Raw genomic sequence first — 19,868 nt, 5'->3', positions numbered from 1 at the left:
GAGATAATGCTGAGTGAAATGAGTCAAGCAGAGAGAGTCAATTATCATATGGTTTCACTAGTGGAGCATAAGGAATAACATGGAGGACACTGGGAAAAGGAAAGAAGGGAATTGGGGGAAATTTGAGGGGGACATGAACTATGAGAGACTGTAGACTCTGAGAAACAAACTGAGGGTTTTGGAGGGGAAGGGGGTAGGGGGTTGGGTGAGCCTGGTGGTGGGTATTAAGGAGGGCACGTATTGCATGGAAAACTGGGTATGATGCATAAACAATGAATCTTAGAACACTGAAAAAATAAAAGTTTAAAAATTTTTTTAAAAAGAAAGAAAAAAAATTCAATTCAGTTTTATTATTTTCTTTCCAAAACACCTTTCTCTATTTAAAAATATTCGATGGCACCTACTGCCTGTCAACTCAAGCCCAAATCTTAGCTTGGCATTCAAAGCCTTCCACAATCCGATTGTCTATTTTTCTTGTTTTCTCTCCCATCATTCTGTTTCTTGTTAAACTCCTGCTCCTGATGGATTAGACTAGGATTTAATCTTAAAACAAGCTCCCTGATACACTTGGATGTGTGATATTGACCTCACTGCCTAAGAAGCCCTTCTTCTACTTCTCTGCCAAGCAAAATATTGGTATAGATCAAGATACAGCTCAGAGTACTATTATACTACAACAAGTTCTTAAATGATTTCCCTGCAGTCCATCTTGTATATCACGTCTAAGCCAATCTTACTAAAACAATTGTTTTTATCCTTTTATTATCAGCCAATGACTGGGAGTTCTAGTTCAAGATAGCAAACTAAACAATTACATTAGAGATGTGGGAAATTCTTCAGCATGTGACTATTAAGAATGAGGACATTCTTCTACCTTATAATAAAACCACCACACTCATGAAATTTAATACTGATATAGTGTTACTAATATAAACTTCATAGTCAAATTTCCCCAATTGTTCTGATAACATTCTTTATAGTGAGAGAGAAAGAGATCCTATCTCCAACTAAGTATATCATGTTGCATTTAGTTGACATGTTTCTTCCGCCTCATTTAATAAAGAACAACTCCCTTTTATTGGTATTTCATGACATGGTTGTTTTTGAAGAATCTAGGACAGTTGCATTGCAGAATATTCCTTAATTTAGGTTTATTCAATTATTTTCTCATGATTAACTTTAGGTAATTTGGGGGGCACCTGGGTGACTCAGTCACTTAAACATCTGCTTTCAGCTCAGGTCATGATCCTGAGATCAAGTCCCATATTGAGCTCCCTGCTCATCAGGGAGCCTGCTTTTCCCTCTCCCTCTGCTGCTACCCCTACTTGTGCTCTCTCTCTTTCTTTCTCAAGTTAATAAGTAAAATCTTAAAAAAGTAAAACTTAGGTAATTTGGAGGGGGAGAGCAGGAATAGTGTATAGGAATTGTGTCCTCAGTGCCTCATAATGGGAGGTAAATAATGTCGATTGGTCTCATTTTTCACACTATAAATTTGGTCAGTTGGTTTTTAGAAGTCTGCTTTGGTGAGGAGATGCCCCAGCCTGAAAGGCACTCACGTGGCTAAGTGGGGCAAAATCCTGGGTGGGACAGTATGGTCTCAGGATCCTTGGGGGGTCACAGGAAGACCAGGGGTGCCTGGGTGTGGCAGAGTTCCTCAGATCAGAGCAGGGAAATCAGTTGCAAGCAGTGAGCCCAGGAATGTGTTTTCAAATTGGGGTTACCATAAACCATGAACTAGAGCACAGTAAGGTGACTGCTCTCCAAGCAGGGGCCCAACAAGCAGAAGAACTGGCAAGATCCCCCTTCCTCACCTGGGAAGAGCAGCACAGGAGAACACACTGCAGGAGTCTCCAGGGTATGGAGACTAGAAAAGAGGCTGTGTGCTTGAGATAGAAATGCTTGGTTACAGGCTGGGTGAGCATAGAGTGCAGACAGACACCAGGGAGACCAGAGTGATTGATGGCTTTTCCCTGAGGGTGAACTGAGGAGTGGGGCCCTGGAGCCAAAAGCTCAGCTTGGGAGGCTCCCATTTTCATTCTCATCCTCTAAAGCTGTGCAGAAAGGCTTCAGGGAACAAAAGGCACATAGAACAAGCCAGAGAAACTTACTTAGCCTGGTCCCCTGGCAAAGACACTTGAGAATCAGTGCAACAGGCCCCTCCCCAAGAAGATCAGCCAAGAACATGCAGCCAAGATCAAGTTTACTGATCAAGGAGAACTGTAAAACTCCAGCACTAGAGGAACAGAGCATATAGAGTTCGTGGGGTTTTCCTCCCATGATTTTCAGTCTTTCGATTTTAATTTTTTCTCTTTCTTTTTTCAACCAATTTCTTATTTTACCAATTCTTTTCAAAATCTTTTTAGGGGCACCTGGGTGGCTCAGTCGGTTAAGTGGCTGCCTTTGCCTCAGTCATGATCCCAGGGTCCTGGGATGGAGTCCTGCATCAGGCTCCCTGCTCAGTGGAGAGCCTGCTTTTCCCTCTCCCTCTGCCTGCTGCTTTGCCTACTTGTGCTATCTTTCTAATAAATAAATAAAATCTAAAAAATAAAATTTTAAAAATTTTGAGTCTTACACTTACATTCTATCCCTTGTATTTAAGTGTATGTGTGTGTGTGTGATTTTCTTTCTTTATAATTTTGGGATGCAGTTTTTTCCAACAGGCCAAAATACATCCAGAAGCTAGTGTATGGCTCTGTTCTCTTAACCTGTTTGATCATACATCATATTCTTTGTTTTTTGTTAAAGTCTTTTTTAATTTTCATTTTTACAGTTACATTCTATCCTTCCAAAGTATTCAATTTTATTTTTTACATATATGATTTTCTTTCTTTATAATTTTTGGATTGAGTTTTCTAACAAGTGGACTAAAGTATACACAGGATCCAGTGTATTGCTCTATTCTGTCTGCTTGTCTGATAATATTCTCTCTTTTTCAAACCTTTCCCTTCTTTTGTTTCTTTTAATTTTTTTTTCAGTTTTGTGTCTCTTCTGATTTGTTTAGTGTATATTTTGGGAGAGTCATTGTTGCCATTTTAGTATTTTGTTCTCTTGTTCATCTGAGTGCATCTAGGCATTGAACAGGAGTCTGCAGGGTTTGGAGACTACAAAGGGGACCATGTGCCTGAGATAGAAACACTTGGACAAAACGACAAGACAGAAAAACTCACATCAAACAAGAGAACAAAAGGCAGTACTGACTGTCAGGGACCTAATCAGTATGGATATAAGTAAGATGTTGGAACTAGAGTTCAGAATAATGATTATAAATATACTAGCTGGGCTTGAAAAAAGCATAGAAAACACTAGAGAATCCCTTTCTAGAGAAATAAAAGAACTAAAATCTAATCAAGTCAAAATAAAAAAGGCCATTAATGAGAAGCAATAAAAAATGGAGGCTCTAGGGATGCCTGGGCAGCTCAGTTGGTTAAGGGTCTGCCTTCAGCTCAGATCATGATCCCAGGGTCCTAAGATCGAGTACCACATCAAGCTCCTTGTTCAGTAGGGAGCCTGCTTCTCCCTCTTCCTGCTGCTCACCATGCTTGTGCTCTCTCTCTTTGAAAAATAAATAAATATTAAAAAAAAAAAGGAGGCTCTAACTGCAAGGATAAATGAAAGGAAGACAAATACAGAAGACAAAATGGGAAAAAAATAAAGAAGCTGAGAAAAAGAGAGATAAACAATTACTAGATCATGAGGGGAGAAAAAGAGAGATAAGTGATACCATGAAGCAAAACATTAGAATAACTGGGATCCCAGAAGAAGAGGAAAGAGAGAGAGGTACAGAGGTATATTGGAGCAAATTATAGTGGAGAACTTCCTTAATCTGGGAAGGAAACAGGTATCCAAGTCCAGGAGGCACAGAGCATCCCACTCAAATCAATAAAAATAGGTCAGCACCCTGACATATAATAGTGAAATTTATAAATCTCAGAGATGAGAAAATCCTGAAAGCAGCTTGAGACAAGAAGTCCATAACCTACAAAGGTAGAAACATTAGATTGGCAGAAGACTTACCCACAGAGACCTGGAAAGCCAGACAGGACTGGCATAATATATTCAGGGTGCTAAATGAGAAAAATATGCAGCCGAGAATACTTTATCCAGCTAAGATGTCATTCAAAATAGGAGGCATGTAGAAAGCTTCCAGGACAAACAGAAACTAAAAAAATTTGTGATCAAATGAGCCCTACAAGAAATATTAAAAGAGCCCTACAAGAAATATTAAAAGAGCCCTACAAGAAATATTAAAAGAGATCCTTTAAGCAAAGAGGGAGCCCAAAAGTAACATAGACCAGAAAGGAACAGAGACAATACACAGAAACAGTGACTTTACAGATAAGACAATGGCACTAAATTCATATCTTTCAATAGTTACCCTGAATGTAAATGGGATAGGTGCCCCAATCAAAAGACATAAAATATCAGATTAGATAAAAAAGCAAGGCTCATTGATAGGCAGACTGTAAGAGACTCATTTTAGGTCTAAAGACACCTCCAGATTTAAAGTGAGGGGCTGGAAAAACATTTACAAAAAAAAAAAAAAAAAAAAAAAAAGCTGGGGTGGAAATCCTTATATCAGACAAATTAGATTTTAAACCAAAGACTGTAATAAGACATGAGGAAGGACACTATATCATAATTAAAGCATCTATCTAACAAAAAGATCTAACAGTTGTAAATATTTATCCCAACATGGGAGCAGCCAATTATATAAGACAATTAATAACAAAATCAAAGAAACACATCGACAGTAATACAAGAGTAGTAGGGGACTTTATCACCCCACTCACTGCAATGGACAGATCATCTAAGCAAAAGATCAACAAGGTAACAAGGGCTTTGAATGACACAATGGACCAAAGGGACTTCACAGGTATATTCAGAATATCCCATCCCAAAACAACAGAATACACATTCTTCTCTAGTGCACATGGAACAGTCTCCAAAGTAGATCACATCCTGGGTCACCAATCAGATCTCAACCAGTAGCAAAAGATCAGGATCATTCCCTGCACATTTTTGCACCACAATGTTTTAAAACTGAAACTCAACCACAAGAGGAAAGTTGGAAAGGACCCAAATACATGGAAGTTAAAGAGCATCATACTAAAGAATGAATGGGTCAACCAGGAAATTAAGGAAGAATTTAAAAATTCATGGAAATGAGGGAAAATGAAAACACAACAGTTTAAAAGCTTTGGGATGTAGCAATGGAGATCCTAAGAGGGAAGTATATAGCAATACAAGCCTTTCTCAAGAAACAAGAAAGGTTTCAAATACACGACCTAATCCTACACCCAAAGGAGCTGGAGAAAGAACAGCAAAGTAAGCCCAAATCCAGAAGAAGAAGAGAAATAATAAAGATCAGAGCAAAAATCAATGAAATAGAAACAAACAAACAAAAAAAAAGAAAGAAAGAAAGAAAGAGAGAAAAACAGTAGAACAAATCAATGAAACCAGGAGCTGGTTCTTTGAAAGAATAAGATTGATAAACCCCTGGCCAGACTTATCAAAAAGAAAAGAGAAAGGACCCAAATAAATAAAATCATGAATGAGAGAGGAGAGATCTCAACTAACATGGAAGAAATACAAACAATTGTAAGGACATATTTATGAGCAACTCTATGCCAATAAATTAGGCAATCTGGAAGAAATGGATGGATTCCTAGAACATATAAACTACCAAAACTGAAACAGGAAGAAATAAAAAACCTGAACAGACCCATAACCAGCAAGGAAATTGAAGCAGTAATCAAAAATCTCCCAACAGACAAGAATCCAGGGCCAGGTGGCTTTCTAGGGGGAATTCTACCATTTTTAAAAAAAGATTTTATTTATTTATTAGACAGAGAGAGAGAGATCACAAGTAGGCAGAGAGGCAGGCAGAGAGAGAGGAGGAAGCAGGCTCCCTGCTGAGCAGAGAGCCTGATGCGGGGCTCGATCCCAGGACCCTGAGATCATGACCTGAGGCCAAAGGCAGAGGCCTAACCCACTGAGCCACCCAGGCTCCACAAATATCATTCTTAATTGGAAAAAACTGAAAGCTTTTCCCCTAAGGTCAGTAATACAGCAGGGATTCCACTATCACCACTGTGATTCAACATAGTACTAGAAGTTCTAGCCTCAGCAATCAGACAACAAAAAGAAATAAAAGGAATCTGAATCAGTAAAGAAGTAGTCAAGTTCTCACTCTTCACAGATGACAAGATACTCTATGTGGAAAACCCAAAAGACTCCAGCCGAAAATTGCTAAAACTCATACAGGAATTCAGCAACATGGCAAGATATAAAATCAATGCACAGAAATCAGTTGCATTTCTATATACTAACAATGAGACAGAAGAAAGAGAAATTAAGGAGTTGATCCCATTTACAACTGCACCCCAAACCATAATATACCTACGAATGAAACTAACCAAAGAGGCAAAGAATCTGAACTCAGAAAACCATAGAACACTCATGAAAGAAATTGAGGAAGAAACAAAGAAATGGAAAAATGTTCCATGCTCATGGATTAGAAGAACAAATACTGTTAAAATGACTGTGCTACTTATAGCAATCTACACACTCAAAGCAATCCCTATAAAATACCATCAACTTTTTTTACAGAGCTGGAACAAAAAAATCCTGAAAACTGTATGGAACCAGAAAAGACCCTGAATAGCCAAAAGAATGTTGAAAAAGAAAACCAAAGGTGGTGCCATCACAATTCTGGACTTCAAGCTCTATTACAAAGCTGTAGTCATGATAGTATGATACTGGCACAAAAAGACACACATAGATCAATGGAATGGAATAGAGAACCCAGAAATGGACCCTCAACTCTATGGCCAACTCATCTTCAACAAAGCAGGAAAGAATATCCAGTGGGAAAAAAGACAGTGTCTTCAACAAATGGTGTTGGGAAAATTGAACAGCCACATGCAGAAGAATAAAACTGAACCATTTCCTTATACTGTACACAATAGATTCAAAATGGATGAAAGACCTAAATGTGAGACAGGGATCTATCAAAATCCTAGAGAAGAACACAGGCAGCTACCTCCTCAACCTCAGCTGCAGCAACTTCTTGCTAGACATGTCTTCAAGGGAAGGGAAACAAAGTAAAAAATGAGCTATTGGGACTTCATCAAGATAAAAAAAAACTTTTGCACAGCAGAGGAAACAGTCAACAAAACCAAAAGAAAACCAAAAGAATGGGAGAATATATTTGCAAATGGCATATCAGATAAATGGTTAGTATACAAAATCTATAAAGAATTTATTAAACTCAACACTCAAAGAACAAATAATCCCATCAAGAAATGGGCAGAAGACATGAATAGACATTTCTGCAAACAAGACATACAAATGGACAACAGACACCTGAAAAAATGCTCAACATCCCTTGGCATCAGAGAAATACAAATCAAAACCACAATAAGATACCAACTTACACCAGTCAGAATGGCTAAAATTAACAACACAGGAAACAACAGATGTTAGCAAGGATGCAGAGAAAGGGGTACACTCTTACACTGTTGGTGGGAATACAAGCTGCTACAGCCACTCTGGAAAACAGTATACAGGTTCCTCAAAAAGTTGAAAATGGAGCTACCCTATGACCCAGCAATTGCACTACTAGGTATTTACCTCAAAGACAAAAATGTAGTGATCTGAAGGGGCACCTCCATCCCAACGTTCATAGTAGCATTGTCCACAATAGCCAAACTATGGAGAGAGCCCAGATGTCCATCGACAGATGGATATAGGATATATACACACACATACACATACATACACATACCTACATACACTCACACAGAAACACACACTCTAATACTACTCAGCCATCAAAAAAACGAAATCTATCTGCAATGATGTGGATGTAACTAGAGGGTATTTGTTAAGCAAACAAAACAAAGGATCGGAGGGGAAGAAAGAAAAATATAAAACAAGATGAAATCAGAGAGGGAGACAAACCATAAGAGAGTCTTAATCATAGGAAACAAACTGAGGGTTGCTGGAGGGGAGAGGGCGCGGGGATGGGGTGTTAAGGTGATGGACATTGGAGAGGGTGAGGCTATGGTGGGTCCTGTGAATTGTGTAAGACTGTTGAATCACACACCTGTACCCCTGTACCCCTGAAACAAACAATGGTATGTCAGATATGCATTATATGTTAACTAAAAAATAAATAAAAATGAAAATAAGGGAAAAAAATGATCATTTGGTTTGATTACTTTATCGTCTTTTCCCATTGGAAAAGTAGTTTTTTCTTTTTGTACAGAATCTGTGTGTATGTACAGATTCTTTGAGATGTGAATATCATGTTCTCAACTATCTTAAACTTAATGTGTACTAACACATGGACTTCTTGCATAAATCAATTATTACTAAAGAGATTGCAAAAATGATTTCCTAAATCTAACTTTCTACATTTATTAGTTGGCTTTCTGTCCTTAGCCCTTTAAATTTTTTATAAAAGGTTTTCAGGATGGATTCATGGTTCCTTTTTTAGTTCAATATGTTACAATTTATTATTATTCATTTTGTCCTCAGAATTTCCCTAGTTTGAAAAGTGGGAGCCTCTTTAAGCTAACTCAGGTGTCCTTTTGACATGGTCCCATCAATTTATGTGTGCTTTCTTACTTTAGGTGCAAGAAAATGTTCTAGATTTACTTCATAATTTCCTTGCCCCAGTCCTAGAATTAACCATTTCTTCAAGGAATATTATTTCCTTTGAGTGGAGAATTGTTTTTAGAAACCAAGTCTGAGAGGCACCTGGGGGGCTTAGTCAATAACTGTCTGCCTTCAGCTCAGGTCATGATCCCAGGGTGTGGGATTGAGCCCTACATCAGGCTCCCTGCTCAGCAGGAAGCCTGCTTCTCCCTCTCCCACTCCACCTGCTTGTATTCTCTCTCTCACTGTGTCTCTCTGTTAAATAAATAAATAAAATCTTAAAAAAAAAAATGAAACCAAGTCTGAGCATTAACTGTGTTGATACATGAGGGATCAGTATTAGGAAATACAGTATAAACACATATAGCATAAAGATACTAATGTTGGGCACCTGGGTGGCTCAATGGGTTAAAGCTTCTGCCTTTGGCTCAGGTCATGATCCCAGGGTCCTGGGATTGAGCCCCGCATCGGGCTCTCTGCTCAGCAGGGAGCCTGCTTCCTTCTCTTTCTGTGCCTGCCTCTCTGCCTACTTGTGATCTCTGTCCGTCAAAATAAATAAATAAAATCTTTAAAAAAAATTTTAAAAAGATACTAATGCTAATAATAGTATTAGAAGTATCCTTGTAAATAAATACATACACACACAAACACACATTGCATATACATACATACTAATACCTTCAATTCCAACCCAATACCATAGCACATGGCTTTTTTTTTTTCTGATTTGCATTTCCCTGATGATTAATGACTTTGAGCACATTTTTATGTATCTGTTGGTTATTCGTACATCTTCTTTCAAAAGATTTCTCTTCAGGTCTTTTGCCATGGCTCACTCTTGAACTATTACATGCTTAGGTGAAAATCCAAGGTATCCAGGGGCAAAACAACAGCTGGAGAGTTGAAAGAGCCAAGCAGATACTTCAGTTATTGTCTACCACAGTGGAGAGAGATTTAACCTATAAAAGCTTATTTGGTTTAAGTAAGAGGAAAAGCTCTAAGTCTGATGAATAGTTCTAACTTGAATCATCATAATATAAAGACGTGGTTCCTCAACCGGTTTCCAGATTTGAGCTAGTTCTCAAACTCAGAGCCTTTTAGATAAAAGATGGCCTTTGAGGAAGGGCCCAGCTGTTCTGCTAAAAATTTACATTACAAATTTTATTACATAGAAAATCTTCCTCCTACACTTCCTCCCAAATATCTGCAGCCATTAGCCAATGTGAGAGTGCATTGGGCTAAGGCAAATAACCAGATTTAAAAAACAGATTACCAGATACTGGCTATGAACTGCCACTAATTCCTGGATATCTAAAAGTCACAGTGGTCCCTTAGTTAAAATAGGGGCCTATGGAAGTAAGGTCATTAATGTAGTTTTAGACTGGTTCATCTCAGTTAGCCCAGTGAGTTCCAAACCAAACCCATGGTTATTTCCTCCAGTCCTAGGAGGCATAATTGGAGTAGGCATACTTAGCAAAGGGCAAAATCTCCACATTGGTTCCCTAACCCATGGGATGAGGGCTATTATGTTAGCAAAAACGAAGTGGAAGCCACTAGAACTGCTTTCCCCACCCAAAATAATAAACCAAAAGCAATACACATAGAGAGAGATTAGAAATTAATGCCACTTGAAGGACTCAGAAGTGGTAATTCTTGCCATATCTCTTTTCAAGTTGCCTATTTGGCCTGTTCAGAAGAAGATACCACTTAGAAAATGAAAATGGATTGTTTTAAGCTATTTAATCAGGTAGTCACTTTAATTATAGCTACTGTTCCTGGTGTTGCTTCATTGGTGGAGCAAACCAGTGCTTTCTCTTGTATATGCTATCCACCTATTCCTCCAGCAAATAATTTTTTTCTTTATTCCTGTTAGTGTGGACCATAACACACAGTTTTATTTCATCTCTAAAGATCAGCACTAACTTCGCTGTTCTACTGCAGGGTTAAATTACCTCTCTAGCTCTCTGTCATAATTTAGTCTAAATGGGCCTTAATCCTCATTCCACACAAATGGACACCAGAAGACATTTGTGATATCATGCTAGCTGGACATGGTAAACAAACATTAGTAACTACCCTAGATAATATGGTTAGATAAATGCAAGCCAGAGGGTGGAAATAAATTTTACAAAATTCAAGGGCCTGTTGCCTCAGGAAAATTACTATGAATCCAGTGGTCTGGAGCATATCCCTTCCAAGGTGAAAGACTAGTTGCTGCATCTGATACCTCCAACCACTAAGAAAGAGGCACAATGTATAGTGGACTCCTTTGGATATTGGAGGTAACATATATTTCATTTGAATGTGCTACTTGGACCCACTCACTGAGGAACCTGAAAGAGGTTCCAGTTCTGAGTATGGTCTGGAAGAATAGAAAGCTCTGCAACAGATTCAGGCTACTAAGTTAGTTCTACCACATAGCAGATCCATGCTATGTGAAGTGTTTGTAGCAAATAGAAAGTCTCCATGGAGACTTTATCAGGCAACTCTAGGTTAATGAAAGTCTGTAGGATTCTAAAAAAAGCCATGTTATCACCTGCCAATTATTCTTCTTTGGAAACATCCTCTGGCTTACTATTAAACTAGTAGGGACTTAACATGTGACTATGGCCACCAACTTACCTTTGAGTTCAACTGTTCACCATGAACTGGTGTTGTCTGATTTCCTAACACATAAAGTTAGGCATGCAGATCTGTATTCAATTACAAATGGCATTAGGTTATATAAAATTGAATTTGAGCAGATTCTTAAACCACAAAGAAATTGCATGAGAAAATGGTTGAGATACCCATGGCTCTTACTCCTGCTACATGGTCTCTCTCTCACCATATAGCTATGGCATCAAGTAAAGAAAATACTTGATCCTGACTTTCAGACAGTTCCACATGATATGCCAGCATCATCTCAGAGTTCACACCTAAATTAAGAGAGCCCTGCTCATGTATGGCCTTGATAGGCAGGGGTGAAAGTCTCAGTAGGCATAACTTTGAGCAGTGACCTAGCTGTATAGCTTGGAAGAATAAATTTTCAGAGGTATAGATTTTTGTTGATTCATTGGCAGTAGGTAATGGTTTGGCTGAATGGTAGGAGACTTGTAAGGAATACAACTGGAAAATTAGTGACAAGGAGTCTAGGAATGATGTATGTAGGTAAGTTTCCCGATGGGAGAATGGACACAGAATATGAATATAAACGAGTCTTAAGTAAATGCTACCCCAAGAGCAATATCAGAAGAAATTTAATAATTAAGTGGACAAGATGATCTACTCCATGGACGTCAGCCTCTTTCAAAAGTCATCCTTGCTACTGCTATGAATAATAAACCATCCTTTGTCACTACAAAACCACTGAGGGCTAACTTGTCGGAGGGCACGAATGGTGAAATCTTAGATTCTTTACAGTTCTTGAAAATAAGATTATTTTAGACTGCTGTAATTTCATATGCTTATCAGTCTTTTCAATTATATAGCTATGATATAGAATAACATTTTAATAAAAGTACATGTGCTAGGTTTTGAGAAAAAAGTTCAATCTATTCATTCATACTATAACAATTATTTTATATGCATAGATCTCTTTATTTCTCATTTGTAATGACAAGAATTTGGTTAGGATGCTTTGTTCATAGTAACAGAAACAGAACTCTTTTTACTTTATGCAAAAAGGACAATTTATTATAAAATTACAAGGGTACCCTACCAAAGCCCAGAACCACAGTTAAAAACAGGACATTAATAAATATCAAATCTTGCTAGCTTAAGCAAACAGGGGAACTTATTATTAGGATACCAGACTGCCATACTAAGCCAAGGGCAGCTTCATGAAGGGCTGGAATAAGGAAATGGAGGACTATTAGAAAGCAGGAATCACATTCGCCTTATCTCTCATCTCTGCTTTTTACTTTGAAAGTGCTTTGCTGCTCTCTCACTGCAGATTTACTATTTTTCCTTCCCAAACGTAGCCCATAGCTCCCCAGGTTGTTTCCGCTATTCCAGAGACTAATCAGATCAAAGCCAGACTCTCTTATCTCCAATCCCAAATTCCTAGAAAAGTTTTAACATCTTAGCAAAATTAGAGATAACTTCTCTGGGATAGGTAGTAAGATAGAAGTTGGTGAGACACCAAGAGACAGAGAACAATTTATATATACGCTGTTCCTTACAGACCCTGAGTTCAAATAGCTTACTTAGATGTAGGGGTGGACATCTAAGAGAGCTGTTTTCACAACCAGTAACTATGTAGAAACAATGAGGTGTTCAGGAGACAGGTATTCTAATCCTTTTTAATATTTCCCATGGGACAGAATCAATAGACATGGGCAACGCTACTTTTAATTTAGAGAAGTTTCTTTTCATTTATTGTAATAGGTATGATTTATCTCTTGGGAAGATATGCACAAGTGTAGGTGAGTAACTTAAATACAAAAGTTAATATTATATTTAGTCATCTTCCAAAAAAGAAAGAAGAAAAGGAGAGAGAGAGAGAGAGAAGGAGGGAAGGAAGAAAGGAGAGAACTGATTATATGGAGACTATTTAGGAGAAAGGGAAAAAAGATTAATTACATGGTGGATGATTTCAGAAATCCCTCAGGACTAAACATAGAAATCTGACCAAGGGTCTCTCAGATTATTTTCATTAAAAGGTTTTGGAAAACTCATTAAACTCAGTAAATTTTCTGCATTACCCACTTAGAATTATTCCTAATAAAATGATAAAGATATGTTTAAAAAAAAAAAGAAGGATCTCTCAGATTAGTGAGAATTCTGATTCATCTAGCTTGAATCAGCAGTTTAGGAAAATAGCTGGCCACATTTCCATCATAGTGGAGTAAGGATTGGGAAACCATTCTGAGAAACGGACATAGGAAGGGGCAAAGAAAATTATTTTCTGGATTCTTCAGTTTCCAGGCTCCCCTAGAAGAGCAAAATTATATTGTTTACCAAAATCATGACAAAATAAAATTTGAATGTTAAGAGATTTATGTATTTAAAATTCAGAAAAGCTGATGGAAGTATTCTGCCCAGCCCTACCCACATGGAAGTAAAATTGAAAATGTCAAAAGTATAAGGAAATGTTGTGAATGTTTTATTCAAAAATCTATTTATGCTGAAGGTTTTTTAAAGTATTTCTCTTGTATGTTGAAATATATTCATATTATTTATTATGTCCTTTGATGAAATACAAGGAGTTAAACTTAATATTCATAATGTCACTCTACTGCTTCCTGTAATTTTGTTTCTAGAAATAAGAAATGGCAAGGGAAGTAGGACCACTCTAAGGTAAAGAACAAGTAATATTAGTATGGACATGTTAAGAGACTCAGAAGCTGGTGATTCAGTTTTAACTTTCCATGATTTCAGTGTATACAATGTTTCAAAAGAAAAAAGTCATTCAATATTATGTTGAAGGTTTTGTATTTCAACCTCTGCATTTCTTCGTGAAAATATTTCCTTAATGCTGTCATCTTTCTGATCATCATAAAGTGCCATATTCAGTACATTTTCAGTACAGTCTTCTAAGGAAATTGTTGACAGGTATGAAAATACTTTTTCCAGTAGAGGTTCCCTGATAAAAGGCATTGGAGAGTTCTTTTTTGCTAGAGTATCATCAAAAAACCAGTCATCAGCTGCTTCTATACTTTGGCTGTGATAAGAATTAGATGGTAGTGTTGATAAGGTTAAGGTAACACTGCTGGGATGTGTTGCCAAGCTAGTCTCTGAGGGGTCACAAATGACCTTCTGCGTTGCAAGGCAGAATTCGTCTTTAGAGTGATCTTTAATTGCTGTAAAAGAAAATTAGATTTACTATTAATACTATACATTCATGACCTGAATCTTACATATAAAGGCGATATTTCTTTTTAAAATTCAGACTCTTTTTTGGGTTAAAATGGATGGAAGGATGCAATAATGAAAATTCTAAGTTGCTATCATCATCTGTACAATGTTAAGTATGTAACTGGGGATTAACAACTTCATTACAATCAAGAATAGAAAAGGCTGTTCTAAAGAAAATCAACCTGTTTTAATAGGAGAAGATTCTAAATAGGCTAGAAAGCTCAGTTCTGGAATATTGTAAGTAGGCAGATTACAAAATGTTTGGTTCACAGTGGAAAGGGCCTATGGGTTGCCTTGACACCAATTAAACTAACTACTAACATTCTTAGAGTGCCTTATAATATGTGAAGCAGTTTGATATATTTCCATATATCATTTATCCTTCCAATAATTTTTCAAGGAAGTTATTATTAGAACCATTTCACAAAAGAGAAGACTAAGATTTAGAGACTGATGACTCACCACAGATCAGAGACACAATGGACTTCACCTAGACTTCTAGTACTCTAAGATTCATTCTTCTTCAATTATTACATTATTTATACTGCACAGTTGATATTTAAAAATGTTGTTTAGAAAATATACTACATAATATATAGTATATATATACACCTTAGGATTAAGTATCTTTTATAATATTTTACATACTGAACTTTGATATTCATGTATATTTTTTTTTTTTTTTTTTTTTTTAAAGATTTTATTTATTTATTTGACAGAGAGAGATCACAAGCAGGCAGAGAGGCAGGCAGAGAGAGAGGAGGAAGCAGGCTCCCTGCTGAGCAGAGAGCCCGATGCGGGGCTCGATCTCAGGACCCTGAGATCATGACCTGAGCCGAAGGCAGCGGCTTAACCCACTGAGCCACCCAGGCGCCACCTCATGTATTAATTTTTAAAGCTGTTTTAAATATCTTATTACATTTTGTATATCCAACATTTCTTACATAGGAGGAAAATATTTTGAGGTAGTAAGACACAATATACAATATCTAGAGGATTATAAAATACTCGTGTCTTTTGACCCTCCAGGATAACTATAGGGCATTGACTATGACACTTTTCTTTTTTTTTTTAATCTTAGGGATGGTGGGGGGATGAATGGAGACAATCTGAAACAGGCTACATGGGGCACCTGGGTGGCTCAGTGGTTTAAAGCCTCTGCCTTCGGCTCAAGTCATGATCCCAGGGCCCAGGGATCGAGCCCCGCATCGGGCTCTCTGCTCAGCAGGGAGCCTGCTTCCTTTCCTCTCTCTCTGCCTCTCTGCCTCTCTTCCTCCCTGTGATTTCTGTCTGTCAAAATGAATGGAATCTTTAAAAAAAAAAAAAGAAAGAAAAGAAACGGACTACATGCCCAGCATGGAGCTCTATGCCAGGCTTGATCTTACAACCCTGAAATCATGACCTGAGCTGAAATCAAGAATTGGACAGTTAACCCAATGAACCACCAAGATGCTCCTGACTATGATGCTTTCGGGTATAAATAAGGAACAAAAATTTGAATTTCACATTTTAAGATGTGACATTGTAAGTTTTGTTTTTTAAGGAATATATGCCCACTCACATACTAATACATTAATGTTTCCCTTGAATTTCCATGGTATTAAAACAATATTTAGATAACATTTAGGTAGGCCTCTTGGTTCTTTAAAAATTGCTATAATTATATATAATTATGGTTTCTTCTAACAAATTGTTGAGAAAATTTACCTTTTATATGTGCTGTTTCCTTTTTTCTTTGCTCCTCCTACATAAAAAAAGTTATTCATATTTTAAAAACTGAATGGTTTCTCTATAATTTCTTTAATATATTTAATATATATTTATATGAGAATAATATATTTTAACTTCATAATAAGGTTTTGATGGATTTTTTTCCCATAATATGAATTTATTTCATCAAAATATACTGACAGAAAAAAAAAAGTGTTTAGGTATCATCTGGAGAAAACATGAACTGGTTCAAGAAGGCAATCTCAGGATTAGGAATGAAGGGGTGAAATAGAGTTCATCAGGATTATTTCTCCCCCTCCTCACTAACTCAGAGTCACTAGAACTAGAGAGGTCTAAAAAACTAATTGGAATTCTTACTCATTTCATTAACCAACAACAAAAACATGAATTCATGTGCTATTCTTTTGAAGCAAATAAAATAGTTGCTCAAACAATATATTCTAAGATGTACTCTGCTAAGTGTAGTGGTACAGTAGTTCTCAAACTCCAGGGCATCAGAATCACCTGGTGTGCCTATTATTAAAATGTTGATACTTGGACATAATATCAGACCCTACTAAAACACATTCTCTGGGAGGAGATTGGGAGTATCCATTGTAACACTCTGATTACAGAGTTACAGAGTTCTGATTCAGTTTTTCTTAGACCACTAGATAAACAGTGGGCTACTGCATAGGGTGTTTGGGATGGAGTGGGTAAAAATGAGGCAGGAGAGATAATAACATTGCTTTCTTGTGTTTTAGGGGAACAGTGTTAGTACTCCATGCTGATCTGCATTGTCCTATTCCCCAAAATGGTTTCTTAGGATATATATATACACACACACACACACTATACATTATATAGTATACATTTAAGTATGTGTGTGTGTGTGCATGTGAGTGTGTATATATAATATATATATTTCATATATGTCTTATATGTATATAGGATAACACCTAAGCACTTTTTTTGCAATCAACTTTACTTATTTGTTTTGTTTACCTTTTATTAATATAAATACCAGTACAGGCTCCTGACTTACCTTGCCTAGACTTAGGACCAATTCAGTTTGTGACTCCTATATAAATTATATCAGAATGCTGCCCCTCAGACTTTTATGTGCCTATGTTTTACCCGGTGAGTTTGTTCAAATGCAGATTATGACCCAGTAGGTCTGGAATGGGGTCTGAGACTGTGCATTTCTAACAGATGTGCCTAGGTAATAACAATATTGCTGGTCTGGGGACCACAGAATAAGGCCCTAGACTGACTGAAATTCCACCCAAATTTAAGGGAATTGCAAAATGGACATTCTTACACATTGCTGCCTATAAACAGGTAGAATTTTTCTGGAAGGCCATATAACAAATCTACTTCTAGAAATGTATTATGCCAGGTTAATAATTTTGGATTTATGTAAATATTCAGTTACCAGAATGTTCTTTACAACAATCTTAAGCATTTTTTAAATCTGTAATTTAAAATTCTAAAAGATATACTTAAATGTATTATGATACATAGATAATAATATTATCAATATTCTTCCAACTATTAAAAATTATGCTATAGTTTCAGAAGTAAGGGCTCAAAAAATGACAGGGATGTATAAAAAAGGGAAACAAACTTGGGGGTTCTCACTGCTTAAATCTGGAAAAAACTGAGCATCAAAATAAGTACAGTAATGGACTACCATCTGCTGAATAACACAGAAACCCATGAGTCTACACAGATAATAAAGACAGAGAATTTTTTTCTTATAGTAGAAAGCCCAATGGAAGATGGAAGTAGTATCATAAGAAAAACATTATTTTGCTACAGCTTTGTAAAGCAAGGTTCAGGTAGGAACCTTACCTTGGTTCAGGTAAGCAGAGGAACTCTACTTATCACCTGTCTACTTGGTAAGTAGAGTTTGATGAAGAAAGATATTTTCATGGTTACATGGTTCAAAGTGTCATCACACAGATTATTTAATTGCTAGGGTAAAAACAGGAATAATACAATGGGTGAAGAATAGACATCATCCTGATGGTGTGATCAACTAAAATCATTAGTGAAAAGCAGATGAATATTGTATGTCTTCATATATGATAAAATGAATCTGATCACAAGGGTAGTCAAAATCAATCTTATGATCTATAAAGTAACTGACTGTATTCTTCAAAAATGTCAATATCCTGGAAGACAACAAAAGGACACTTCTAAATTATTTTGAACTGAATAATGATGAAAACAAAACATAAAAATTTGTGGGATGCAGCAAAAGCTTTGCTTAGAAGAAAATTTAAATATTAGATGTTTACATAAAAGAAGTCTAAGGATAACAAACTGAATATTCCGAGCAAGATTCATTTAGAAAAAGAGAGATAGAATCAGGAATGAAAAGAGTGCCATCACTAAAGATTCTACAGATATTAAAAGGAAAATAAGTGGATACTATTAAAACTTTATGCCAATAAACTTAACAATTTAAATCAAATGGACAAATTCATTGAAAAACAAATTTCTAAAGCATACAAAATAAAACACTTAAATAGCCCCATATCTATTAAAGGTCCTATATTTATAGTCAAAAACTTTCTCTGGAAGAAAACTCTAGACCTAGATGACCTCATTGCTGAATTCTAGGAAAACCTTTGAGAACACAGTATTGCCAATTATGCACAAAAATTTTTCAAAAAGGAGAGTTTTCTGACCAGAATAACTATGATTTTAAAATCTAACGACAAAGAAGGGCATCTTGGTGGTTCAGGCTGTTAAGTGTTTGCTTTCAGCTCAAGTCATGGTCCCAGGGTCCTGGGATTCAGCCCAGCACCAGGCTCCCTGTGCCTGCTTCTCCCTCTGTCCCTCCCACTGCTCCTGTTTTTTTTTTTTTTCTCTCTCTCTCAAATAAAGAAATAAATAAAATCTTTTAAAAAATATAATACAGATATTACAAGATAAAATTATAGCATAATATTCCTCATATACATAGATGTAAAAGTGATTTAAAATATATGGGTAAATTGGAGTTTATTCCAGGAATATTCCAGGAATACAAGGTTGATTTAACATTTGAAATTCAATGTAATTCACAATAACAAAAGAGAAAATCCATGTGAACAATGTCAAAAGATGCAGAAAAACCATTTGGCAAAATTGAGCAAACTTCATGACTAAAAAAAACAGAAACAACAAACTTTCATTAGACTAAGAATAGAAGGAAATTTCCATGACCTGACAATATGCAACTACAAAAATTTTATAGTGAACTTTACACTTACTGGTAAAGAGTTGAATGTATTCTGAGATCAGGGATATAAAAAGGATAACTGTTCCTGACACTTCTATTTATCATTATTACATGAGGTCTTACCCAGTACAAGATGAAAAATTAAAATAAAAGCATTAAGATTAGAAAGTAAGTAAAGTTGATGTTTTTCACAGATGATATGATTGTGTTGAAGAAAACCAATGGAGTCCACACACACACAAAAATTACTAAAAGTAATAAGTAACTTTACTTATAAAAGTCACAGAAGACAGGTCAATAGAAGTATCAATTGTAGTAAAGATGGCAATTTGCTTCAAACCAATCTATAAACTAAATGTAATTTCCATTACAATCTTAAAAAGGTATTTTGTAGTTAGAGATTAATTTATCTTAAAATTTATATGAA

General features: G+C 36.4%; 1 protein-coding gene across 2 annotated transcripts in view; it reads right to left on the bottom strand.

Annotated features, from left to right (window-relative positions):
* Positions 1-12,289: 12,289 nt before the first annotated feature.
* The window catches only part of CUNH1orf185 (chromosome unknown C1orf185 homolog), a 46,180-nt gene continuing 38,601 nt past the window's right edge, over positions 12,290-19,868 (bottom strand). For both annotated transcript variants that reach the window (XM_004774494.2, XM_004774495.3), the window contains exons 4-5: positions 16,207-16,243; positions 12,290-14,444 (exon numbers count right to left, since the gene is read on the bottom strand). In XM_004774494.2, the coding sequence (XP_004774551.1) occupies positions 14,050-14,444; positions 16,207-16,243 (432 nt within the window). In that variant the 3' untranslated portion in view covers positions 12,290-14,049. The remainder of the gene's footprint in view (positions 14,445-16,206; positions 16,244-19,868) is intronic.

The sequence above is a fragment of the Mustela putorius genome, unplaced genomic scaffold (genome assembly GCF_011764305.1).
Source record: "Mustela putorius furo isolate JIRA1106 unplaced genomic scaffold, ASM1176430v1.1 tig00003853_pilon_pilon_pilon, whole genome shotgun sequence".
Taxonomy (NCBI): domain Eukaryota; kingdom Metazoa; phylum Chordata; class Mammalia; order Carnivora; family Mustelidae; genus Mustela; species Mustela putorius.
The sequence above is the reverse complement of the archived record's forward strand: the minus strand, read 5'-3'. Positions and strand labels throughout refer to the sequence as shown.